The 27,094-nt window shown below is 44.0% G+C and overlaps 1 protein-coding gene across 1 annotated transcript in view; it reads left to right on the top strand.

The window, feature by feature from the left end:
* XPO6 (exportin 6) overlaps window positions 1-27,094 on the top strand; it is an 89,134-nt gene that overhangs the window by 57,527 nt on the left and 4,513 nt on the right. Inside the window, exons 13-22 of the mRNA XM_075010603.1 lie at window positions 2,265-2,334; window positions 6,753-6,912; window positions 7,609-7,701; window positions 11,315-11,459; window positions 11,969-12,115; window positions 13,479-13,668; window positions 15,136-15,291; window positions 16,822-16,936; window positions 17,906-18,077; window positions 18,744-18,905. Coding sequence (XP_074866704.1) covers window positions 2,265-2,334; window positions 6,753-6,912; window positions 7,609-7,701; window positions 11,315-11,459; window positions 11,969-12,115; window positions 13,479-13,668; window positions 15,136-15,291; window positions 16,822-16,936; window positions 17,906-18,077; window positions 18,744-18,905 — 1,410 coding nt within the window. The remainder of the gene's footprint in view (window positions 1-2,264; window positions 2,335-6,752; window positions 6,913-7,608; window positions 7,702-11,314; window positions 11,460-11,968; window positions 12,116-13,478; window positions 13,669-15,135; window positions 15,292-16,821; window positions 16,937-17,905; window positions 18,078-18,743; window positions 18,906-27,094) is intronic.

Genomic DNA, 27,094 nt, shown 5'->3' with positions numbered 1-27,094 from the left:
TTTTGGAGCATCAGCTTTCGTGGGCAAAGACCCGCTTCATCAGATGATTTCCCCCAAATGCAGAAACTTGATGTTTGGGAGAAGAGAATGAGGCTCACTTGCTTTGTCTTTCTATTACATGTATTGTATTACACCAAAAGGGGCACTTGATCCCCAAAAGTACAGTAAACTTTTCTCTCTGGCAGCCCTGGGACCCGGGGGTTGTTAGATATTTAAATATTCTGGATCATAGAGAGGTGTACCTAGCAATTCATAACACTATAAAGAAAAACAAGATTACATATTAAGAAACAAACAAAAATGTGTGTGGAGTACTTTGTTTACCAACAACCATAGCATTGTACACTGTAAACTTCTCCTGTATTTGCTGTACTTATTTGTATTTACTTTCACTGTACTGTACTTACGGAAAACATAACTAAAATTTACTTGTGGTTAAAATGTTGGTCATTTGAGAGTTCTGCATGATAGAATGCTGGATAGCAAAAGAGTACTGTATGTTTGCAAAAATATTTTTCCAAGACTAGTGCTAAAAAGTAATGGAAAGTTTTGTTTAATTCCCATGAAAAATGGTTTATATGAATAGAAACATTCCCCTTCAGGGTTTGCAGCACATTACTAGTGCATGACTCAGCAAGTGAACCTGATTACAGATAGAAGTCAAAGAATCTCTGTTCACTGGAAGGGCAATGTGAAATGCAGAAAGTCAGTGGCACTTGGTGAAGAACACCTGGTTTTAACATTCCCCGTGTTTTAATAATATTACTTGGACTTTGTTAAAAAAGTTCCAACCCTCTAGTTGTGTAAAAGGCACAAGACTGTGCATTTCTTTGGGTGAGCTGCCCTTTCAGCATTAAGTATGTTTCCCTGGAGTGCTGCTTAGTTCATTAGTTAACCCAGGAAACTCTTAATAAGTCTCATACGCTTGTTACAGTAGTTTGCAAAATGCTTTTGTAACATGTGACCACCCTGTGGGCCACAAATTAGTAAGTCAAACTGACTCCAGAGTAAACTGAGTCGCTATACATCGTGATGGACTTTCCTCATGTGGTGCCTGGTACTGGGGAGTGAAGACCACACTTGAGCTGGGTAGGTCTCTAGGCTTGTTCAGGGAAGATAAGTGCCAGTGAAGTCTCCAGGGTTACAGTGCTAAAACTTCTTCATTAGCCGTGCATGCTTTTGGCTATATTCAAAGCAGGAGAAAGTTCTTGTTAGTAAATCTCTGTCCTTGCATGTAAGAATTTGAGAATTGTTCCAGGTTAAAGGGGATGGAAATGATCATCTTCCCCAGTGTCTCTATTAGAAAAGCTAGCTCTTGAGTTCCAAGTGAGTACATTAAGGTTGGGGTAGCCACTGGCAATGTAAATAACCTGGCAGTATGCACTGCATGAGTAACATGCTCTCTTGAGGAGCCAGCAAAGACATCTCCTATACTTGTGTTTTGTGTGCAGCAGCTTCCTTCATGTTGACACATCCTGTTGGCAACTTAGAGCATTCCTATTACTTGGCAATGCAGCTTGCCAATGACTTGTGTTGTGGGAGAGTTTCATGCCCTGAGTATCTGGCCTCAGAGATGGCCTCTGACACAGGATGCTCAGTCCCTGGATTCTTTTATCTGAGGGTATCCAGCCCACTCCTGTCACACTGCTTGCAGCTTGCCAGCAGACTGGCTACACATTTTCATCGTATGCTACATCAAGGAAGTACTGAAATGTTTGGATTCAACCTTTTTTCAGTGGTGGATATTGGGTGTGGCATGTTATGTAATGAGGGCAAACTGATGGAGATGGTGCAATGCAAGTTTCCACACCCATCCCTGCATATGCACCTCGGTCCTGATCTGTAGCCCCACCTTCTGTTCATTTCTGGTTTCTGTTCAGGGCTCCATGTTCCTTTCAGTAGTGACGAGCAACATCCTGTGTTGCACCATCACTGCATTTCTCAGGCAGTGAGTCACGTGAGCATTGACTGCCAGTGTTTGATGTGGGAAGGATAACTGGCTTGAGGAATTTCTTTAACACAATCACCTTTCTGGTTTTGACACTAGCTGTCCAGAATGGAAAAGGTTAGGGCATCAAATCCTCCAGAACCAACAGTCCTGCCCTTCTGCCAGGTGCCTCATGTGAGATTAATTGTGGTGGGAAGAGGTGAAAATGGGAGGTAATTGTCTTCTGGTCCACGTTAATTGTAATGGTGAAGCATTAAGTCTGCTTCCTTAACATTAAAATCACTCTTGTGTTGTGTCCCTCTCTTTTCCATTTCAGTTTCCGGTGCTGCAGGATAATTTGGAAGTGTACCTGGGACTACAGCAGTTTGTGGTCACTTCAGGAACAGGTAATATTACTCTCCAGTGTTCTTTTTGCACTTTGCTGTAGTAATGTATCAGGCATTAAGCTGTGGCCTTCTGTCACTGTCCATTGCTGAAGTCAGCCTCAATAGTCCAGGGTTAATCTTAAAATTCTTGACATCTGCATACGTACACAGATTGCATAAGGGCTCAACATTCAGAAATGAAAGGTGTTTGTGCTCTGAGGAATCTACTTTCCCATTAGAAATGTGGTTTATATTGATACACTTTCTCATTGATTCAGGTACCTGAAACAAAATAACTATTGGGGAGCACAGAAATGTAGGGGTAATGCATCATGGTTGATACAGTTAAATAACCATCAGTTTTTTCACTTGAAATTCCCTTCAAGAAGGGTTTGTTTTAATTTGGTTTAGGCTCAAACTTAACATCAAGCTCTCAGAATGTGGGAGCACTTCTTTGTTTAGGATTGAATTAAAATAATTTGACTTCTTGAATCAGAAGATCAAGTAGGCAGTAGCAAATAGGGTGGTTTCTGACTCTTTGCTAACCACCATTCCAAGAGGTTGTGTCTTGGCATGAAAAAGGAATAAAACTGTTCCCAGCCTACCAAAAGAGTTTATTCTTAAAGGGAGAAACAGGATCCTCTCGCAGGATGTTGGCTCACCTTGTGGACTAACTGTTGCTGACAACTCAGGAAAATGTGTAGGGGAGGGGGAAGTATTAATAGATTGAGATCTACTTGGTGGGGATTCAGTTTAGCTAAGAATGTGTCTTTAACCAATTAAATGTACCATTTCCATTTAGCCTTTTGAGGTGGTTGTTAGAAGAATCTGTTGTATGCTAAATATCACAAGAAGTACGTTACCCATATCATTATCACCTGGCGAAGTTGAACACAAACGACCTCATATTAAAATATGCAAACTGGAAAAGCATTCGATCACTGCAGTGCATGCTAATAGCAGGCTTCATTACTCCTAAACTGTTTAATTTGGCAAATCTGGCCTTGGGACTCAAGGGGTTTTTCTGTGTGTTTTTAAAGCACCTGATGGGTCAGTAGAGCACAGTGATTTATAGTACAGACAAGGCTCCAGAAGTCTATTGTGCCGGATATTAGTAATTTATGAATTATGTTCTGGACCTGGGTTTATGGCCTCCTCTCACCTGGAATTGTCACCACACATGATTTTTTAAGGCTTATAGACAAGGGTGTATGACAGATACTGGTTAAGGAACTGCCTTTTCACTGCGGGACATGGATCAGAGCAAACAGGTTACACTCAAGTACAGGTTTAGGTTCACACTAGGTACAAAATGCCTGTTGTAGCAGTTTCACATCTTGCTATCTCACTGGAAATAATTTCCTGCGTTTCAACGTCAGTGCTGAGACTAAATGGACATGAATGAAAAATAGACTGGTTTTAATACTTTCTTCTGAGAAGTTGGAAAGAAAGAAGGGAAGATTTTTTCAGCTGTCTGCACTGTCCTCAGACCTGTGCATTTCAACACATATTTTCCAGCAGTATTTATGCGAGGTGACAATGTACTGCTGGGAAAATAAAAGTAAACATACTATCTATATACAGGTTGAACCTCTCTTAATCCAGAACGCTCTCATCTGGCAAACGCCATAATCCGGCATGATTTTAGTTACCTGGACAACCACTTAACATGGGTGTGGCCAAGTTTCCTACTATCCCGTAAAGTTTGTTTACAGCCACCAGTCCTGGTTCTTAGTGTTCTGTGCTGTTATTTAGCTGGAATTTACCCCGAAATGTCTTCTAAGACCCAAATAAGCAGTGGAAGTCTTGGTAATGTGCTAGAAAATACTGACCTCCCATTGTCCAACAATTATCTTGTCCAGCACCGGTCAGGTCCTGAGGGTAACGAACAAGAGATGTTCATTCTGTACTTACTTACCCTTATTCTGGGGTCTGGGGGAATTCCAGGGTTCAGTAAGTTACATGTATTGGTGCTGTGAGTGTAGATAGGTAGCCACATGTTGTTTGCATCAAACTTAGTTCACTCAGTTTACAGTTTATGCCCTATCATTTCGGGTATTGGCGCCCTTACTACTGGAGTATCCAGTTACGTAGACTCCCTCCTCAAACAGTACGCCACCAACACTCCCAGCTATCTCTGAGATACCACTGACTTCCTGAGGAAATTACAAAACATGGGAAAACTTCCTGACAACACCATCCTTGCCACCATGGATGTAGAAGCTCTGTACACTAATATTCCACATCAAGATGGATTACAAGCGATGAAGAATATCATCCCTGACATCACCACAGCCAATCTCGTGTCTGACCTCTAACTTTGTTCTCACCCACAATTATTTCCAATTTGGGGACAAGTTATACCTCCAGATTAGTGGCACTGCTATGAGCACTCACATGGCCCCACAATATGCTAATATATTTATGGCTGACTTGGAACAACAGTTCCTCAGCTCTTGCCCCCTATTACCCCTCCTTTACTTACAGTACGTCGATGACATCTTTATCATTTGGACCCATGGTGTAGAGACTCTATAAGAATTCCACAGAGACTTTAATAGTCTGCACCCCATCATCAACTTATGTCTCGACTACTTCACACGAGAGAGACATTTCCTGGACGCTACGGTACAAATCGAGGATGGCCTGATCAGTACCACGCTATACTGGAAACCCACTGACTGCTATACCTACCTACACACTTCTAGCTTCCGTCCTGCACATACAAGATCCATAGTTTACAGTCAAGCCCTTATCTGCTCTGATCCTACTGATAGAGACCAAAAGCTACAACATCTCTACCAAACATTCATAAACCTGAATTACCCACCAGGAGAAGTAAAGAAGACAAATCGACAGGGCCAGAAGAATGCCCAGAAACCAACTACTACAAGATAGGTCCAAAAAACCCAACTACAGAACACCACTGGTAATTACCTACAGTCCCCAACTCAAACCACTGCAACACATCATTAAAGACCTACAACCTGTCCTTAATCACGATGCCACACTCCAGAAGGCCCTAAGTGACAGGCCTGTACTCTCCTACAGACAGCCTCCCAACCTTATGAGGATTCTCGCTAGCAACCACAGGCTATACCACAATAATACCGATCCTGGAACTTTTCCTTGCAACAAAGCCCACTGCCAGCTTTGTCCACATATTTATCCTGGAGATACCATCACTGGATCTAACCAGGTTATTCACAGAATCACAGGCACATTCTCATGTTCCTCAACTAACATCATATATGCCATCATGTGCCAACAATGTCCAGATGCTTTGTATACTTGACAGACTGCAAACTCTTTTAGATGAAGCGTTAATGGGCATAAAACAGACATAAAACCACTTCTGATTCACAAACCTGTCAGTCAGCATTTTAATGGAGTGGGACATTCTGTTAATGACCTGAAAGTCTGTGTTTTACTGACAAGGAACTTTAACGATCGTTAACTGAGAGAGTGCTCAGAACTCTCATTTGTGTTCAAATTTGACACATTAACTTGTGATTTGAACTGGAACAGCAATTACCTGGCCCGTTATAAGGACTTCTTTACATACTTTGTTTTATCTAACTCTTGAGTTCCCAACCCCACACTCCACTCCTGCTGCCCCTCTGCTCTTCTGATTTGCCAGCCTTGATAACAATTCTGATTTGTCAATCTTGACGACAATTTTTGGACCTCTGTGCTTTATATATTGAGTCTGTTCTGGTATGGCTATGATCTGAAGAAGTGGGTCTGTCCCACAAAAGCTCATCACCTAATAAACCATTTTGTTAGTCTTTAAAGTGCCACTTGACTGCTTTTTTTGTTTTGATAGAATACAGACTAACACGGCTATCTCTTTGTTTTTAGTGTACAGATGCATTTTTGTTGCTATACAGGCAAACAGCAGAGGGAGCCAAACTAGCAACCTTATTCTGAGAGCTAGGATTGTCATTTTTGTAGTGTCAATCAGAAACCAGAAAGAGATGCCTAATAGCTAAAATTTTAATCCAAAACCAAGCAAAATGTACATGAAAAAGCCAAATGATAAACTTTTTCATTTTTTTCTAAAGAGAATTACAAATGAGTAGTGAGAACTTAAATCTCTATTTGACAGCATCCATTTAAACTTGTTTTATTCATTCTTTGCAGCATTTGTATGGTGCTCAGAGCTGAACTGTGAGCCACAGAATAGATAATTTAAAGAGAGTGATTATAATGTAATTAGCATAATCTCTGCATTTCCTGTAGCTGCATAATTGAATTTCTCCTCTGAAAGAGCTTCATTTCTTACAGATATAGTGACATGTGCCTTGTGCTTGAGTTTTATAGCATTTCAGCTAGACTCCAAACTGCTTGAATGTTGACCAGTGGTTAATAGCAAAGTAAAAGAGCATGTACGTTAACTCGTCTTGCTTTGTGGCTAACGGACCACAATGTCGTTTCAGGTCATAGGCTGAATATCACTGCAGAGAATGACTGCCGGCGCTTACACTGCTCCCTGCGAGACCTTAGCTCCCTGCTGCAGGCTGTTGGTCGGTTAGCTGAGTACTTTATTGGGGATGTTTTTGCTGCCCGGTTCAATGATGCCCTGACGGTAGTGGAAAGGTAGGCTAAAGATCACTACGTCCGGATATAGTGCAGCCGTTCCTCCACCTAGTGAGAACTGCATAGTGCTTTTAAGGCCTACCACCACCACTATGAATAGCAAAAAACCACACACTACCTTCTGCTACAGAGTAACTGGGACGCCAGAGGCCTTGCTTCACCAGTACTTGATTTCTCAGATACACCTCCTGTAATCCTTGAAATACTGTTTGAGAGGTAGTTGATCACTGGATGTTCTTTTCCAAACAATTGCCGGGAAAGACAAGAATCCACTTTCATTCTGTCACTGCAGCTCTTCTGGCCAAAAGATACTGAAAATAAAACTGATTGCGTCAGGTCTGTGTCACCCAAGATAAAACGTCCATTGGATGTCTGGCTTTGATAAAGTACACATTAGAGCTGCAAATCAGATTTCCATCCGACTCTTCTCCTCAACGCCCAAATAAGCATACGTTTAATCACAGCTTATATACAGTCCTGTGCTTACATTCAGAAATACTGTACCTATTTCCTTGCATCAGAAGGCAACTTGGTCTAAATGCCCCTGTTGTGCTAAATGATCTAGACTGTGTCAGTGTGTGGTCAGTGGGCAGTCTACTTGAGTACCACATTCTGATAAGGTATATGCTGGTTGCTTTTGCTATGTGTGTTTTAAAATTCCTCCACAAACTCTTTGATTTGCTTCTTACATCACAGGCTGGTTAAGGTAACACTATACGGGTCCCAGATAAAACTGTACAACATTGAAACTGCTGTGCCATCTGTATTGAAACCTGACCTTATCGATGTGTAAGTATGAGATTTCTGCTGCAAAACAAAAACTATACTGAAGGCTTCTAAGGCATTATCCTGCTCTTGGTGTTTATAGGGCCAAAAATCATAAATGAAAGTAAGACACTGTCTGACTTTAGCACTTTATTTGTTCTCCCTGGTGGGGAAGCATTGGAATCCCAAGGACTTGTCAGAGTTTTTCTGCACTTATTTCCCGTGCCACCTGATACACACTTATTCCTGAATGCCTGCTAACTGACCACGAAGAAGCTTTATGGTCTGTCTCCCCCAGATCAAAGCTCCCTTCTCTTCATACTCAGACAACTGTTTCCTCCAATTCATGTTCTTAGCCCAGCTGCTTGGTTCCATTTTATACAATGAGATTTAATTCAAGGGACAGATCAGTTAGGGTCAGAAATGAAAGCTACCTTGTTGGCTCTAAATGCAAAGCGGTGATAATGGCCCATAACAGACCTTGTAGTGTCCCCAAAGAAGCTCCTGTCTCTTGGAACATTATGGCAATTAATCATGTAAACATGGTGGCTCTTCTCTGAGTATATTGTCCAGACTTGCATGAAAATGTTACGTTGCTTCTGTTAGTGTTGCAAAGCCTGTACTGCTATGGGAAGGTGAAACAGACACTTGTCTATCTCAAGAACTGTGTTAACCAAGTTATAATTCCAGGACTAAATGCTCTCTGCTAAATTCTGCAATCACCTGTAAGATAATGCACTTGCATGCGTGTTACGAAGGATGGGAATTTACTACTCATTCTTTATTACTGTTTGTGATACATGAGCCAGAACACAGCTTACCCCTCAGATTTCAGGATGAGTGTGTGCCTTTTGTAGGCTATAACACCCATTTCTTTCAGATTATAAAATGAGGAAATTTGATCTGCAAGTTAAAACTTGAAAATAGCATTGAGACTTCATATTTAAAGTAGAAAACCACTTCAGTGATCTCTGCCTCTGCATTATGCTCTGTTTAACATGCATTTCTCTGCCGGTTGACCTTGTGAGCAGGGTTTAAACATATCCTTTTGAAGAGTTTCTTTTGATTGTGATTCCATCTGTATCCGGCTTCTGTGATTCCCTGCCAGTAGTTGGTTTTATCTTATAGTTCCCCAAGTCTCTTTGCTATTAATCCAAATTAAGTGTTGCTTACGTTATGGTCCAACTGAGATGAACTTTTTTATGTTAAATAGCTCTGTTGTTCCTTTCTCATAACACGTCTGTCAGAGTGGAATTCTGCTGGATTTGTTGGTCTGTTTTCATCTATTTGCATCAATAAATCAATCTGCCTGTCAGTCAAAGCAGAACTCTGTATTGCCTTAGTCTAGGGGTTGGCAATCACAATAGCAAGAAGAGCCATTTATTTATCCAGTATGGTTAAAAAAACAAAACAAAACTCTAATTCAAGAGAGACCATGCATGTGAACTTAAGATGGTCCTTAATAAAGAACCTCAAGCCACGCTTTTTGTAAACCCCTGTTTTAAGAGCAGTGCAAACACAATGATTTGTAATCAAGTATCAGAGGGGTAGCCGTGTTAGTCTGGATCTGTAGAGCAACGAAGGGTCCTGTGGCACCTTATAGACTAACAGAAAAGTTTAGAGCATGAGCTTTCGTGAGTTAACTCACTTCTTCAGATACTGGACCAGCATCTGAAGAAGTGAGTTAACTCACGAAAGCTCATGCTCTAAACTTTTCTGTTAGTCTATAAGGTGCCACAGGACCCTTCGTTGCTCTAATGATTTGTAATGCGATCCTTATTTACTGCAGGGCATTCACAAACTCTTACATATTCCATTTCCTCAGGCTTTACGTGTTTGTACCACTGTCTTCCTGACTTTCATTCTCGAACCTCCTCTCTTTGGAGGACGCTAGTGGGAGTTGGCCAACATTTTGAGATCACATATCGTTTGCTATTTAGATATGAGTTGTTCATTTTTGGGCTTTCAGACATTCACCATTTAATGAAAATAATCAGGAGGGTTTTTTTTGTTTTGTTTTCATTTTTTTACTTTGCAATTATATTGTTGGGAACCACAAAAGTCCTTAAAGAGCCCCATGTGGCTCCAGAGCCACAGGTCGCAGACCCCTGCCCTAGTTAGATATGTGCTTTTTCATTCTGTTACTGTAGTTGTGTAATTTTACAGCTACATTTTTCCCCCCTCAGCACTGTCAGTAAAGATCATTCTGATCTGTAGCTTTTGACATGGCATTGAGCCTGAAATACAGACCACTTGTAACGCCAACCCAGCAGTTTATTTTAATTTTCTCTCCTGCTCACTTTCTTGTGCACAGCCGAGCGATTGCACAAGAGTGCAGTTATACCACATACCTCAGTCTCCACCTGGAGTGTTCAGGCACTAGGGCAAAGGCAACCATGTAAAGGGCCTGCACTTAGTTACTGTTGTTTGAACTCCCAAATCATGGGATAGTCCCTGGCAACAATTGTCAGGCACTAAGTTGTAAATATTTGGGAAAGGGAGCAGTTTACATCAGTTTAGCAATCCAAAAATAAGTTAAACCTAAAAAAGATACGGAAAGTCAACAAGATTTGAACTCCTTTTTTGCTTAACGTCCTCCCAGTAGCAAGATGGAGGTTTTGGTAAAGTCGTTCAGTTTGTGGCCACAGGCAGCAAACATCTTATAAATGTGCTCCTTGTGCTTTATGTGCACAGTGTGCCAGCCTTGTAGAGGGAATGCTGCAGTGTGAAGCTGTAGTTTAATGCATAAAATATCTGCCGTGCTAGAGTGAAGCCCGACACTGAGAGTCCTTGGTGTGTAAGTGCTTAAATCTTTGGTCCAACCCTTAGTGTTCAGAGTTCACAAACAAGATCTTAAATCTTGCTCCATGATAACTTTCACATTTGAAATCATGTATACTTCTAGGGAGTGGAATCTAACCTGGGGTCTTTAGTTTGACTGCATATGACGTGGAAGAAAAGCTCACTGTAGTTATTTAAAGATGCTCTTCTGTTTAAAAAATACGGGAGTGTGCAGTCTTGACTGTATCAGAGCTAATAGGTAACAGAACATATAAAATGAAACTGGTGGGTTTGGGGAGTGGTCTCTAAACTGCTAAGGGGGTACCTACTCTTCACATGCGTAAGAGCTAGTCTAGCATCCCTCTACATTCTCCCATCTTGATTGCTTCCTGCTGCTTCCCTCCAGCCATGTTGTGTTGGCTATCATTGAAGGTATGTGGAGTCAGGAACTCTACAAAATTCCTTCAGTTCCTGCCACATGCATGCCTAAAAACCCCTGCACAAACCAGGCAGTGCTCAGGCCTCACTGGGAAGTTAAAGGTGGTGATGAGCCTGCTTTCAGTCAGACCAGATCAAGCTTGGCCCCTTGTTATGCCAAAGAAAGTTAGGGAAGCAATCTAGAAGTGCAGTCCGGTTTGCCTTAAACTTTCCAACAAATTCTAACAAGCTTCTTAAACTTCAGATAAGGAGAGTTTGATGTCATGTAACGTCCACCTTCACTCTGGGGATAATAACGCCTCTCCATAATATATCATCAAAGCTACTATTTATATTCTAGATTTTTGTCACCTTACTGTGGTCCTTCTGGAATGCCCTGTACTACATGTTCGTTACAATTGTCTCTTCTTCTTTCCAGCCACGCTCAGTCACTGGCAGCACTGCAGGCTTACTCTCATTGGCTAGCCCAGTTCTACAGTGAAGTTCATCGGCAGAATCAGGAGCAGTTCATCTCTCTAATGTCCACCGCCCTAGAAGCTATTACTCCACTCGTCAGCTCCAAGGTGCCTTCATCCAAAAAGCAAATAGTGTGCTGAGAGACAAGGGGGTAAAACCCAAAATTCATATCAACCTTCTGTGCAGGTGCTACTTTTGTTTCTAGGCATCTGCTTTCCAAAAACATGGTGAAAACTTGGTGAGGTGTGAAGGTACTGTCATCAAGATATCAGCTTCCTTAAATGTCATCATAGAAATAAACACCATCCAATTGCTGCACGAGCAGCCCCTTAAAGACAGATTAAAGGAGCCACAATATAGTTAGACCTTTACAGATCTGGGAGCTGGAGACTTATCATTCCCAGTGGTCAAGGGCTGATCTGTGTTTTCATTTAAGGTTACCGGATACTGATTTATGCTTTAAGGCTACTTTGTGCAATATTCATCTTGTAATGTCTGTCTGCCAGTAAGTTTGAGTGCTGTAGAATTCCAGTGCTGTGTCCCAGACAGTCCAGTCTCTGCTTGACATCGTGGGAATGAGGTACTGCAGAGGTTAACAGTTCATGCTCTTTTTCAGGTGCAAGAGAAGTTGCTGTTGTCTGCCTGCCACTTGCTGGTCTCACTAGCTACCACAGTACGGCCAGTATTCTTAATTAGTATCCCAGCAGTACAGAAAATTTTCAACAGGATCACAGACACATCTGCTCAGCGGCTTCCTGATAAGGTGATGTTTGATTGTGACACGCATGCTGCATGGCCGTTTAATTAGAAGCCCTGAGAAAACAGTACCACAGCTTTTACCATCATGGTGCATTGCTTTCAGGGAAAGAGATGTTACTCTGGCATTCCTGAAACAACATGTGCAGCCGGCCAAGTGTCATGGATATATCCATGTCCTTTCATTTTCAGAGTTGAAGTACTAAAAATGAGGAAAAACGTAAAATTAGAATTCACAAATCTCATTAAACGACATCTGAAATTCTTGTAACTTGTACCTGATGTCCTGTCCTTGTTCTGGTGGCAAGAGCTCTGAAGTATCTCTACTTGATAGTTTTGTCTCGGAACTGCTGCATTCTAGGGCTGGCAGTAACTCATGGGGTGGAGTATTTCCAATCAGAGTCCTTAGCGTGCATTCCCAGTTTAAATGTTGATTTCTATTAAAGTTACTTAAAGACCCTAGCAGAGAGCAGGGCCTTTCTGTGTTGAGGACTTACAAATCTACTGTGCAGCTGTCCCAGAGAACTTAACAATATATATAACAATGCAGACAATAGGTGGGCTCAAGGAAACATTATCCTTGGATTTGTGGGCGTGGTGATGTGGGCTGTAGCAGGCCCACTTGCAGAGCTCATCAAAGTGTTGTAATCTCACTGTGCCATGTGGATGCTGCTGGTGCAGACTAGATGGTGCCTAGTTCGCATTTATGTATGTCCTCTTTCAGAGAGTTAGATTACTGCAGTGTAGCTGGGCCCTAAAAGTTAAGAACCTGTAGTACAGCCATGGCTGGCCTGGGTCAGGTGACTCTGACTGTGGGGCTGTAAAATAGCAAAGAGGAAGAGGATCTCCGAACCCAGGATCCAGACTGAGCCCAAACATCTAGGCTGCTGGTTTTAGCCTGGCAGTAGGAGCCCACTGACTCAGAGTCTGAGCTATAGTGCTGCAGGTATTTTATTGCAGTGAAGACATACTGTTAGCTCATGCCATAAAGGGCAGGTCGATCACAACACTTTGAGCTTTGTAATTAGCGTACCTGTAGCCAAGACTGCTGTGCAGTGTAGACAGAGCCCTTGAATGCAGAACTGAAGCACACGGATTGAGTGAATTGTTCAAGGTTACCCAGAAACTCTGAGAACTGAACCCAGGCCTGAGTCTGGATTTAGAGCCTTAATCACAAAGTTCACCTTCCCCTTCCAGTTTGTAGAGCTCAGTTGCGAGTTGGGCTTAACATCTCATTACGTTTGCTTTCCTCAGTTCTTACACTAGAATTGCCTTTCCATATAAACGGCGAGACATTTCCCTTTAAATGAAGTGTTAGTGGGGTCCTTACAGCTGCATTGTTTCAAGGCTTAATGTTTTGCTGGTTTCAGGCCCAGGTACTGGTATGCAGAGCGCTTTCAAACGTGTTGTTGTTGCCATGGCCAAATCTCCCAGAGAGTGAACAGCAGTGGGCAGTTCGCTCCACCAACCATGCCAGTCTGATCTCTGCCCTCACGAGGGAGTACCGCCATCTGAAACCCGATGCCATCCTACCCCAGCGGAAGGTGCAGCTGGAGGACAGTAAGTGTCAGAAGAGCAGCTGATGGGGAGTTATTATTAAGCAGTTCTTCCAATAACTGCAATAGCTGGAAAGCCTGTATTCAGAGACGTGTTTGGGAGGCAGAGGGGTGAGCATTTCCATCCAATGACAGAGTGAGACTGTGTTTGACTCACCTTTTCAGGGAGTGTTCTACCCAGCACTTTTGCTGCAGTGGGCTGTCAGCACTCATCTTTGTTGCTCTGAGAGCAGGATCAAGGCATCATGTTTCACCTTCTAGGCAGCAAAGATTTCCTTATGAAATACTCTAGCTGGCTATTGCAGTAGTTGGGGGAGCTGCTGTTAGGCAGTTACACTGGAATTGGAGGTAATATTTCCAAAGATTCCAGCTGTGAGAATTGGGAGAGGTGGGAGAATCTTAAAGAAGATAGTGAGGATCTTGTCAAGACTCAGATAATAGAGAACTCTGGTTGGCAGTGGGGCGAGGGGTGTTAAAATGTCATGTTCTCTGCCATAAAAGCACTCCTGTGCATGTTGTGGGCTTTAGTTTTGAGGATCATTTTACTAACTATTTGGAATCCTCCCGTGTCATTTATGGCTGCACTCTAGACACAAGGTATTCCAACCTGGCACATTCTGGAGCGGTCTGCTTTATGTAGGGGACAAGTGTGTGTGGGCTGGGCGTTCTTAATCCTGAAAAAACAGTCGGTAGTGGTCAGAAAGCTGCTGTGCAGCTTGAATTGCTCCCGAGTTTTCTTTGACTGGGGTTTACACAGTGCTCGCTTGCAGTGTCTTCGCTGCTGGTGTCAGTGTCACAAATACTGAATTGACCTAGTGTGTTCCATGGTTCAGGCATGCTTAGCTTTTGTTTTCTTGACTGGTTTTATTTTCAGTAGCAGTGCCTTTAAGAGAGACCACTAAGCTGACCTTTTAGTGATCATAGTCTCTGCCTCTTAATAGAAGCAGTAACCACGTGACACAAGCAAGGCAGTTGAACATGTGGCTAGCGCTAAGGGTGTGAGTTGCTGTGGAGTTAGCTGCTGGAAGTGAGCCACAGCCTCCCTGATTGAATTGACCTTCTCAGCTGTGGCCTTTCTGTTGACTGGGACTCCCTCCTTTCCATGAGCCTGTATATTTAAGAGCTGCCTCTGGAGTCTCCACTACATGCATCTGACAAAGCAGGTCTTTGTCCACAAAAGCTTATGCCCCAAAATATCAGTCTCTAAGGTGCCACAGGACTTCTCGTTGTTTTTGCGGCTGCAGACTGACATGGCTACCCCTCTGATACTTGTCTTAAGTAGGCCTAAATCTAGGCATACTTGTAAGCACTTTCAGCAATGGGAGCTTCAGATGGTGCATAGTCATCATGTCTGGGGAAAGTCTTCCAGGTTTTGGCCATTGTAGATATGGATGAGTGATATGACACCTGGTTAGTTTTCTGAGTGACCCTGGAAAATGTCTCATAACTCTTTCTCCATCTTGATCTGCAGCCAAAGTGATCATCCACCAGACACTCAGTGTCTTAGAAGACATTGTGGAGAGTATCTCCGGAGAGTCCACCAAGTCTCGCCAGATCTGTTACCAGTCACTGCAGGAATCTGTGCAGGTCTCACTAGCCCTCTTCCCAGCTTTCATTCATCAGTCAGGTATAACAATAGGACAAACTTCGATGCTGTGAGTCGCTCTGACGACCCGCCAATAAATGCCCAAGGCCTGTTCTCATAAGTTAGCCTTGACATGTGTATGACGTACTTGAATTTGTTTCCCCAAGTGGAATGTGAATTAATACCTTGAGCAGCTGTCTAATTGGGAACTTTTGGATTAAGCTGCATCTTGGATCAGGAAAGATTCAGAGGGCATTTGATAGGGAAATGCTCTAAAATTGCTTAAGCAGCTACTTAAGAATCACCTCCTGAGAAAGTAGCCATGAAAGCTTGTAGCATATGAATCTTCCAAATGCCCAGTAACTGCTGCTTGGGAATGGTCCTGAGCCAGACATGCAATGGAACAAATATGACTGAGGAATTTAAAAGCAAAACATGTGTTTTGCATGTAACATTTCCTGGCATTTACCATCTCTCCAGGATCTTCAAGTGTGGCGGTGTTAGCTCTATCTGGATCAGGACAGGCTGTTCTTGCCTGTGAGGTTTGGGACTGCTTGTGAAGCAAAGAAGTCAGTCAGGCTGCAGAAGTCTTTGCTAACCAGTCTTCTCCTTCGTGGAACCCCACTTAATCTTGAAACGCAAGTTTTGTATCACACGAAGGTAGCAGGCAGCTAAGGCACCTAGAGTACCTAGCTCTCCACAATAAAAGAGGCACCGTGGCAGACAAACGACACCATTGCGGTCACCTGTCCTTCCCCATAGGGAGGTGGCAGCTTCTGCAGTGGAGCAGGAATGCAGATATTTCTCCAGGATGTGTCAAGGTGTATGGACTCGGGACAGGGTGGGAGGAGTAAGAGGCAGGATAGAGGATAACTTCAGATGCAAGCAGAGTCCAGCAGGGTGAGCTGAGGTCACAGCTCTCTGATCAAACTGCTGCTTTCTGGTGAATAGCGAGCAGACAGGGAACAATGAAATTGCCTTTGTGAACGGTCTCAGGCAGTTGCAGGATTTATCCATGCTGGGAGATGCACACTGAAAGAATTGAGCAGATAACTTTAATAGGGTTACCCAATCAAGGCAGGCCTAGCACAAGACTTTGACTCTGCAGTGATAATTCCCAGCACATGGTTGTGTGCTTAGTTGATTACCTCTGAATTCAGCCAAGTGTCTTTTTAATTATAACAGAAATCAAACCAGTCTGTTTCCTTTCTCTCCTCCCACCTCCTAAAGGCAAGTCGCTTTTGAATTTTGTGTTACTGGCTCGTGAGGCTGTGACAGAGCATGGCCCAGGAAGCACCACAGTATTCTCATGTTGGAGGCCCAGCCTAAGTGGGTTCTCTGCTGTTAGCAGTGGTGGTTCACTTGTGCTCTCTGCATGTGGAAAAGACCACTCCATCTTGTCTCCTCCCACAAGCTGTCGGGTCTTAAGCCTTTAGTGCTAGTCCTGAGTCTCCTCTCACTTGCATTGCAACCCTAGCATGAATGAATAAAGGGAAGTTCAGCATAAACGTTCACAGTGCTTCAAAGTTCTCTCATTAACACCTTCCCTCATCTTTCTCGTTCCTATCTTAGATGTAACAGATGAGATGCTGAGCTTCTTCCTCACTCTTTTCCAAGGACTGAGGGTACAAATGGGTGTGCCTTTTACTGAGCAGATCATACAGACCTTCCTAAACATGTTCACCAGGTATCTGTCGCTTCATTTGTGGCCTAACACCGTTGAAAAATTGTTCTTTCTGGACCCTAGCTGAGGAAACACTTTACCTTGCAAACATGTATGAGCAGCTTGCTGATTAGATCACTGCCCCTTAACATTTTCAACCACCGCAGAGTGCTTGGATTTTTTTCCCCTCTCCCACGATGGGGAAGGCCTTAGGCAAAAATACTTCTGAAAATCTGGGTGACATGGTGTGAGGAGGCAGGTGACAAACACAAGGAGTTATCTTTTCTCAGTAAAAATAAATCAGATTCCCAAGCTTCTCCTAAATGTGTGGCAACAGATGATGGTGTGTGAACAAAAGAGGATGTTCTGCCTCTCTGCATCTGAAACCGTCAGGAATTCATCTGTTTCCAGTACAGGCCTGGGAATACTGAGAGATTGTACCTCTTTGGAGGAAAGAATCTCTCCCAGGCTGCTGCCCATTGCATGTGACTATGAATGGGCATCAGTTCCTCATTCAGGAGGGGGTAGCCTTTCCAGCTGCAGGATCTGTGCTGCTGCTGTTCATAGTGGCCTAGCTGCATGTGGGGAATTGACTGCCTATCCACCAGTCATAAATCTGGGGCCTGCCCACACATGCCAGGAGGCATGCTAAGGAAATGGCCAGACTATTGTAATGCTTTAGAGATTGATCTGAGACTTAATAAATATTTCAGCATGGACATTGTGTCCCTCTTCTTTGTTGCTGTTTAATGTCTGGCTCAGGACACTGATGCGTCCCCTGATCACCCTAACCCTGTGGCAGCCTGGAGTGTGGTATGTTGCTCAGTCACAGAGCCTGCACCCTTCTGAGCTTTGCTGCACTTAGTCTGTAGCAATGTCTCAAACTAACTGAGCAGCATTTTTCTGTTGCTGCTGCTGCCTTGAAATGTTTTTTAACTTGACTAAAGGTCTCCCCCAGACTTGTGATGGCGTTGATGGCTTTGTTTGTCATAGAGAGCAGCTGGCGGAGAGCATTCTCCACGAGGGCAGCACTGGCTGTCGGGTGGTTGAGAAGTTTCTGAAGATTCTGCAAGTGGTGGTACAAGAGCCAGGCCAAGTGTTTAAGCCTTTCTTACCCAGCATTATCTCGCTGTGCATGGAACAAGTCTACCCCATCATTGCAGAGGTAGGACAGCTCCCGTATAGCAGGTGGAGTTAGCGTCCATTGAAAATCCTGACGGGGAGGAGGGGAAAAGCAATTTTTTGTTTGCCTTTATGTTGTCGCAGTCTGAGCCCCCAAAAGGGTGAGCTGGGACAGAAGCCCACTGCTGACACAGTGAGACCCAAAGCCTTGCCTTATGCACATCTGCAAATTTAGTTTCTTCATGGTTATTTTGCAGTGACCTCAACCATTGTTCCCTCTTATTTTTTTTTCCTATTCATGTGCAGATTTTTTGCATTCACGTACACAATACATTTTTATGGGCACTGAGGCATGTGTGACTGTCCACCACCAATGGAAATAAAACCTAGCTGTGGGTGCTCTGCTAATCAGCTGGGCAGCATTAGAATCTCTCCTGAGCAGCCCCACAGCTTCAGGGAACACTGACCTCTACCCAGGTCTGGCTCCAGACCTAACAGTGCTTTTTGCCTAGTCGAGGTGATCTGTAGAGCTGTGAGTTCTTTGTCATCAGCTCAGGCATGCCTTTTGCTGTAATGTTGCACCTCTGGTCTGGATTACCGTTCTGGATGGCTGGCTGGCTGTTAAGGGAAAGAGCTATTAATAGTGGGGTCCACTAAACTAGCTGCCTTCCAGCAAAGCAGTCTGTTCTAAGATTCTTTCTTTCCTTAGCGTTCCTCTCCTGATGTGAAAGCAGAGTTATTTGAGCTACTTTTCCGGGTTCTCCATCACAACTGGCGGTATTTCTTCAAATCAAGTGTTCTGGCAAGTGTTCAGAGAGGGATAGCAGAGGAACAGATGGAGAACGAAGCACAGTTCAGTGCCATCATGCAGGTAACATAACAGCGCTCTCACACCCTGAGAACTCAGGGCTTGCTGATGGGATATACTGCTGTATGGACCAGACAGTTAGAAACTTGCTGGGTTGACTTGAAATAGGATTAGCTGGTGGAGTCTCTAAGATTCCACAGGTCTGCTTGTGGTTTGTGAAGTTACAGACTAATGTGGTTACCCCTCTGAGACAATATGGAGTTGTTGTTTCACAGCTACGGAAATGTTAGCAGCTGCTGCTGCTTCGGGTTTTGTCTTTGTGGGTGCTCCACTTCAGGTGTTGCTGTATCCCTGTACTGTCACTTGAAGATTTTCAGAAGCAGTTTCTCTCCAAGCTGTGCAGGTGCATTGGTCATCTTGCAGCACTCTTGGGCTGTGTCTACACGTGCCCCAAACTTCGAAATGGCCATGCAAATGGCCATTTCGAAGTTTACTAATGAAGCGCTGACATGCATATTCAGCGCTTCATTAGCATGCGTGCGGCAGCGGCGCTTCGAAATTGACGAGCCTTGCCGCCGCGCGGCGCGGCCAGACGGGGCTCCTTTTCGAAAGGACGCCACCTTCTTCGAAGTCCCCTTATTCCCATGAGCTCACGGGAATAAGGGGACTTCGAAGTAGGTGGCGTGCTTTCGAAAAGGAGCCCCGTCTGGACGCGACGCGCGGCGGCAAGGCTCGTCAATTTCGAAGCGCTGCTGCCGCCCGCATGCTAATGAAGCGCTGAATATGCATGTCAGCGCTTCATTAGTAAACTTCGAAATGGCCATTTGCATGGCCATTTCGAAGTTTGGGGCACGTGTAGACGTAGCCTTGGTGTGCTAACCAGCTTGCACTGTGAGTCCCTTGTTCCTGCTCAGTTGCCTTCAGCCTGAGATAGAGCTTTCATGGTGTACTGCCTTCTCAGTCTGTAAAATTAGTTATGTTAAACTTTTCCTTCGCAATAGTTCAGTTTAAAACAATTGGTTTTCTTCTGTCCTCTGTTTCTTTTGGAATGTTATCCTTTGAGCCATGCCTGGTTCCCCAGGCTGCACGAGATGTGGCTCTTGTTGTGAGGCAATGCCAGTCTGTGGTGGATTGTGTGTGTGGGGCGGGGGGTGGTGGTGAGAGAGAGAGATGTCTTAGTGAGTTCATCCTGGAAAAGTGCACTCACTGTAGCAGCGTCAAACTCGGAGCCAGATGCGATTGTGATTTACCTTTCAGATTGATTTTGATGGAAAAGTCTTTCCAACCTAACCCTGAGTCAGAGAAACACACACTTCCCTGCGGGGACTCTGCCTGTGCCACCTTTCTAAGGAAAAGCTCAATCCTTAAAAGTAGCAAGGAAAAGGAGCATCAGCCTCTCCACACAGACAATTGCAGAAAAAGGCAGCTTCCAGTGAGGCCACTGTCCTTGGTGCCAATCCCGTCGCGGGTAAGCACCTTCCCATCTCCAGGTACCTTCATCACCATCTGTTCTGGGACCTTGGCATAAGCATGGACAAGCCTCCTCCATGGCACTGAGTTTGCATCAGGGCCCTCCACCAGCACAGATGGCCTTATTGGCACCGACTGCCTCCTGCATACCCCATACATTATCAGTACCAAAAGAGAGAATCAAAACAGCATCCTTGGCAGTGACCAAACAAGCTGCAAATCAGATAAGGCTCCTTCACAGCCACCATCATTTGGTGTGTCTGCTACCACAGCGAACGCCACAATTCATGACCACATGGACAGCGCTGTATTATTGCTGCTGCAGTCGTCCTCTCTTTGTTACTGCTGCCTCTTCAAAGCCCACATCTCCTTCTGCATGGTTGCTGACCACTCAGGATGAGCACAAAGACCAAGAGCAAACTGTGTTCACCTCTCAGCCTTCCTCCACAGACCATCTGAACAGAACAAGAGCCAATAAGATCATCCCATGGCTCACTCTCTGCGGGTGAGGTCATTATGCCACTGTGGCTTCCAGGAATTCCTAGAGCTCTTCAAATGGTCACATCTAGCCAGGACATTCTCTGGGAAGAGGTGTAAGACAATCAACACAACTGCAATGAGAAGTCCTGTGGTACCTTATAGACAAACCACAGGACTTCTTGTTGTTCTTGAAGATACAGACTAACACAGCTGCCTCTCTGATGCTTGTCACAACACAACTGCACATATTTTTGTAAACTTCTTCTACCTATAAGATAATCCTCCCAATAAAGTGTGCTATTTTGGAACCTGCACGTGGCAAACACTAGCCACTCTCTCACCAGTTTCCAAGAGAGCAGACTGGAAGTACTGTCTCCCTGCAAAGAGTGTGCACTTCCTATTTGCACATCCCCACCCGACTCACTTGTCAGTGTGGCCACTCATCGTGCTAAACAGCCAATACACAAAGTCAACCCACATGTTCTTGGCCCTGACATGAGTGCAGGGGATGGGACTTGATGACCTCTCAAGGTACCTTCTTGCTCCAGTAGTCTATGAGAAGGGCAACAAAAGACGTGACTTCGTTGGTAGAAACGTCTACTCATTTCTGCTCTGTAGTTCTAAATAGACAACATGTAACACTGTCCTATGGCAAATGGCATGATTTTTACCAATGAGCTGCCAGACAAGAAGCTCTCCCGATTCAGAGCCATGCTTTGAGGGAGAGCTGTTAGCCAGGATGGCTCCACAGGCCTCCTTCGATGTTGGACATAAAACCAGGTAAAACAGTCGTCATGTGCTGGGCATCGCTGCCCAGGAGCAGATTGACACTGATAATAGACCTCATCATGCTGTTCTGCATTAGTCCACGAATCACAGTAAGAACCTGTTTTCAATTGTTGTGGCACATGACAGCCACGACATTTGTGGGAAGACACAATTGCACATGTGTTGTATCCGAGGCTGGCTGAGTTCAATGTGTAAACCCAAAAAACACAGCCTAAACAGGCAGCTAATACTACCATTGATGGAATCTGAATCTCTCTGCTGGGAGACAAATTCAGAGAACTTGTGTTCTGGGGCCCCACAGCAATAATACAATAGCTGCCTTACTCATAGGTTGGGGCACTTATGTGTGCTGTCATACCATCCAGGGCAGATAGTCTTTAGCAGAAACCCAACTCTGCATAAATCTACTAGAATTCAGTATCCAAAACTTGCCTCCACTTTCTACCATTTGTAAAGGGTGAAACTGTGTGTGGTGATGGACAACGTGGCATGCATGTTTCATCTCAACAGGAGGGGCTAGGGGAGGCTGATTCCCATTCCATGTGCACCAAGGCCATGAAATTATGGAACTTGCTTATTCATCATCACATAAACATTTCCGCTTCCTGCCTCCACAGATGCAAGAACACCACAGAGGGGACACTAGACAGGCACTTCTCCCAGGAACATGAATGGGAAATGCACTCTGCCATCCAGAAATCACTTTTTCATCAGTGGGGTTTCTCCCTCTTCCCTCCCATCTGTCTTTTCTGCAAGTGCTGTCTTGTGGTGCCTGTGCACCCTTGCACTCACGGTTTCGTAGCAGCGCTCAGTTGGGTAACACATGCGTGGTCTCTGCCTTGCGCTGTTCCAGGCCGTTAAAATGAACTTTCATCTGGGGCATTCTATCATCTGGAACTCTCAAATAACGGGCATTTTAACCATAAGTAAATTTTAATTACGTTTTCCATAAGTACAATATAATGAAAGTAAATACAGGAGAACCTCGGTTATCCAACCTTTGCTCAACCGACCTTCTGTATTTTCCAAGTCATGACTGATGTCATGCGCAGATGGCATGTTTGCGTGGGTGCACATGTGGAATTGGAGGTGTGGTGCGTTTACGTGTTAGCGTCGTGGCAGTTGTCCTTTATCTTCAAAAAAGTACTGTAATTTTTTTATCAGTACGTCACATGAAAAGAGAGAGTTTATTGTTTACGTGGAATAAAAAGCTGAAGCCTTACAAAAGCTAAATAAAGGAGAAACTGCAAAAGTAAAGGCAGAATATGGCGTGGGGCGTGTTTTACTGTAGGTGACTGGAAGAGGAGTAGAAATGAAACTGAAAAGTGGTGTTCAGTTAGGGCTGCAAATGAGGGTCACAAAAAAAGAGAGTGAAAAAATGTGAGAATGGAAAGGTGAACAAAGCTTTATTTTTGTGGTTCACACAACAGAGAGGGAGAGGCACACCAGTAATTGGACCTCTTCTACAACAAAAAGCGCTGGCTTTTCACAAACAATTTAAAGAAGGAGAATCCAGTTTTACCACTAGTTAAGGCTGGCTGGATCACTATAAAAGACATTATGGAGTTAGGCAGCTCTACATCTGTGGAGAACAATTATTGGCAGATTCAAAAACATTAATAGAATTCAGAGAACAATTGCAGACTCTTTATAAAAAATGAAGGGTTGTCAGATGAACAGAGATACAATTGTGATCAAACTACCCTACATTTTAAAATGCTTCCATCAAAAACTCTGGCTTCTTGTGCAGAAGCTTCAGCTCCTGGCTTTAAAATAAGCAACAAAAGAGTGACAGTTCTTTTCTGAAGTAAACCTGAATATTTTTTAATTGAAAAATCCAAAAACCCATGAGACTTCAAAAATATAGCTCCTACAGCACTTCCAGTTTGGTATAACAACCAAAAAATGCCTGGATGAGCTCTGAAATTTTTAGAAGTTGGTGTTTTAGTAGATTCATTCCTTCAGTAGAAAGCTTTTTTAAAAAAAAGAAAAAAAAAAAAACTTGCAAAGGAGATCGGTTCTTCTTACTGATAGTGCACCATCACATCCTAATGAAGATGAACTGAAGAGTGGAGAAATAAGGGTGATTTTTCTATCACCAAATGTCACCTCAGTGTGTCAACCTATGGACCAGAGTGTCATTGAGGCATTAATGTTATTGGTGTTAGGCTTCTTTGTATCACTTAGAAGTTACTGATAGTGGAGATAGCATAGTAGAGAAATTGAAAAAAATATAAGGTGTTGTCTGTTGAATTGCACGCTACTGAGAAGAAGTTGAAAAAACCCCCAGGTAAAAATCATGGAGAAGCTACTTCCAGAAGATGAAAACGGAATAAATGAAGATCAGCCTACTGAAGAAACAGTAGAAGAGAATTGTGAAAATCTTTTGCCTTTATTGAAAATATCAGGCAGTGAAAATGTGAGCAGTGGTGACATACAAGAATGGATGGATGAAGATGAGCAATTAGAACTGACTAGCTGTGACCTAATAGAACTTGCGAATCATGGTGATGACAATATGGAAGATAATAGCGGACTAGAGAAAGCAGATGGAATGAGTCATTAGGAGGTCCTGAAGCTCTGGAGGCTGCACACGTTTACGTTGAACAACAAAGGGAAGCGACCCCTATAGATGTACTGCTCTTCAGATGCTGGTGTGACTTGGCTGCAAAGAAAAGAAGGGAAGCTCAAAACCAAATCCCGTTCACTCACTGTTTTAAATAATGGACTGTTTTATTCACAGAATTGCTGGGAAAGGACACAACTTTTTCTCAAGTAACATGCACTCTTGTTTTTTGCTTGTCTGTGCGCCACGTTCTCGCTTCCATTTCTGACATCCATGACTTACATACATAATGTACCCTTTCATATTGTGAAGTCTCAGGTTAAGTTGGTGTGTGTGTGTGTGAGAGATGTTCTTTTCTATTTGATGGGCATGTTGTGTTTTTATTGCAGTTAGTAATACAGTACATTCAGTTTACAGATACAGTATGCATGTCTGTTCTTTCATTAGTACCCCGTATTAACCGAGAATCCCCGTATTTGACAAACCTGCAGTCTGAGACCCATTTTGGAGCCTGAAACTTGGGGACCAATCTCCCTCCTCCTCCCCCCCACACCCCAACTTACCTCACTGACCACAACTAATACGGACCTGCAGAAATGGAACAGATTCTCCTTGTGTTACCAAAATAAGCAGCACGCTGCCAATATTCCACTACTCGCAGCAGTGCTAGAGTATTGACTGGGGCTAGCTGCAAGTTGGGTTGAAGTCGCCTTAGCAACAATCAGCTTTCCATGATAAGATCAGTGGACTATCTTTCTCCCATTCAGCTACAAAGCACTTCCTGACCTGCATGCGGAACCTCTGCCCAGAGGTGAGTCTCATCCACACCATCATGGGCTCTGCTACTCAAATGTCTTACCAGAAATTCTGTTCACACCTCTCACTGCTCGAAAGCCCATCACCAAATAAATCATTTTGTTCGTCATTTAAAGTGCTACATTTCTGCTGTTTTGTTTTGCTCTCTACTCAGTCTGTTGAAGGTCTTCTCCTGGATGGCTGTAGTATCCACTAGAGCATAAGAAAGGTGGGAGGACATTGAGGTCTCATTCAAAGCTGCTTCTGAAAATTGCACCAGCTTTTCATGTTAAACAAGCCATCCATCTTCCTTCTTTTTATCACGGACCTTATGCAGGCCCCTAGTAGGCAGTGTTGCACACGCTAGATGTCAGATTTGCAAAAGCCTCTTACCTGGACAGGACCAAGTCTTTTCACAAACTCCTAAGGTTCTTTGTCTCCACTGGAAACGCACCAAAGATTCTGTGATTTCCACACAGGCTCCAAGTGCATATCCGCATGCATCTGGCTGTTATGACATAAATTACACTGAGCTGTCAATGGGAATTCATGCTGGTTCTGCTTGTTCCATACCAATCTCAATGTCTTCAAAGCGGCTACATGGGTCTCTGAACACACACTAGTCAGTCACCCCACATCCACAGCTAAAGCATCTCTGTTACCTTCACCACCACAAGTCTCTTGATTTTCACTGGGAAAAACTTGTAGTGAGAAAAACCTTGTATGATTCTAATGTGTCTCTCTTAAGTTTGTTGACTTGTTACTAGACGATGTTCCACTATACAGTACAGATTTTATTATCCGGCATCCCAGGATTAACTGAATGTGCTCGTTATGTGGGTGTTGGGAAAACTGGGCTTTTACCGTCTCTTGTTCACCGCATTTATCATAGAACAGTTATTGGATAATTCTGTAGGATTTGGTCCTAGGAATAGAGAAGGGACATGAAATATAATACCCAATGTGGCATTCTTTCCAGCCTGTGAAACCCCAGACCTAATGAACTTCCTTATTTCAGGTTTTGCTCTGGCATTTATCAGACCTGTGGGTGATTAGCTCTCCAAAGGGCTTAGTGCAACTTGCAGCAAAATTCAAAACATCGCCCTAATCAATTGCCCAGTTGGGCTGCCTGATGCAATACTTTTCACCTCCAGCCTACTTCAGGGTAAACAGAGCTTTGCACCATGTCCTGTGAGCTCTGTCTCTGGGGCCTGGCAGGCCTGCGCTAGGCAGTAAGTTCCAGAGGGCAGGGCCATCTATTGAGAGGTCAAATCTGAGGTCTGCTTACAGGATAGCTCAAAAGGAGGGGTCTTCGCTATGGTACTGGAGGTATAGGTGCTTCTCTCAGAGAGGTAAGCTCTTTACTGAGTGTCCTCTGTGCCCTACCCTCGTTAGGTATCTTGTGCGTGTGGATCATTAGTGCATGGCAAGCAGGGGTTTAACTTGTCAGTGCAGTAACCTGCTGCATGCTAACTGGCCATGTGGACTCCTCTGCTGTACACGGAAACCTCCATAGCACGCTTTTTGACTTGCTGCTGTTTCCAGGATCTGCGTGGCCAGTCAGTGCACAGCAGGCTGAGGGTAGACAGTCTGGCTAGCCAAGCCCTTCATACAGAGTAGCCCTTAGTGTCCACTGAGATCTACTAGGGCTCATGGCAACTCCACCCAGGCTATGCAGGGCTCCCCAGACATTTTTTCTTGTCCCCTCTCTGGCAGTGGGACCGGACTCAACAGTCAGCTGCACCTTTCTAAAGTGGTGCTTGCCCAGTAATAGAATATTAAGTGCCTCTCACCTAGCAGTTCTGGGCAACTTGGTCTTACCAGTTTGCTGCTGTTCTTTTGGTGCAAAACCTTTTATTTAATGTTCCCTGCATGTTGTCTATGGTAAGAACAGCCTGTATTCTCTTGCTGCCGCTTGAGGTCAGAGCCCAGGACTGTGGCTGGATATTGAAAAGTGCTGGGTCATTTTGACCATTCATAGTGTGGAGGTGCACGGCTAACAAGAGTGACCTAGTCCAGTGGCCTCAACCTTTCCCAACCACTGTATCTGTTTCAGGAGCCTGAGGCCCATTGCTTGGGTCTCAAGCCCAAGGCCCGCTTCTTGGGGCTGACGCATGTAATTTATCATCGTGGGCCCCAGGCAGTTGGCTTG

This window comes from Carettochelys insculpta, chromosome 16, assembly GCF_033958435.1.
Source record: "Carettochelys insculpta isolate YL-2023 chromosome 16, ASM3395843v1, whole genome shotgun sequence".
Taxonomy (NCBI): Eukaryota; Metazoa; Chordata; order Testudines; family Carettochelyidae; genus Carettochelys; species Carettochelys insculpta.
Note: the sequence above shows the minus strand (reverse complement) of the source record. Positions and strands in the feature narration are given on the sequence as shown.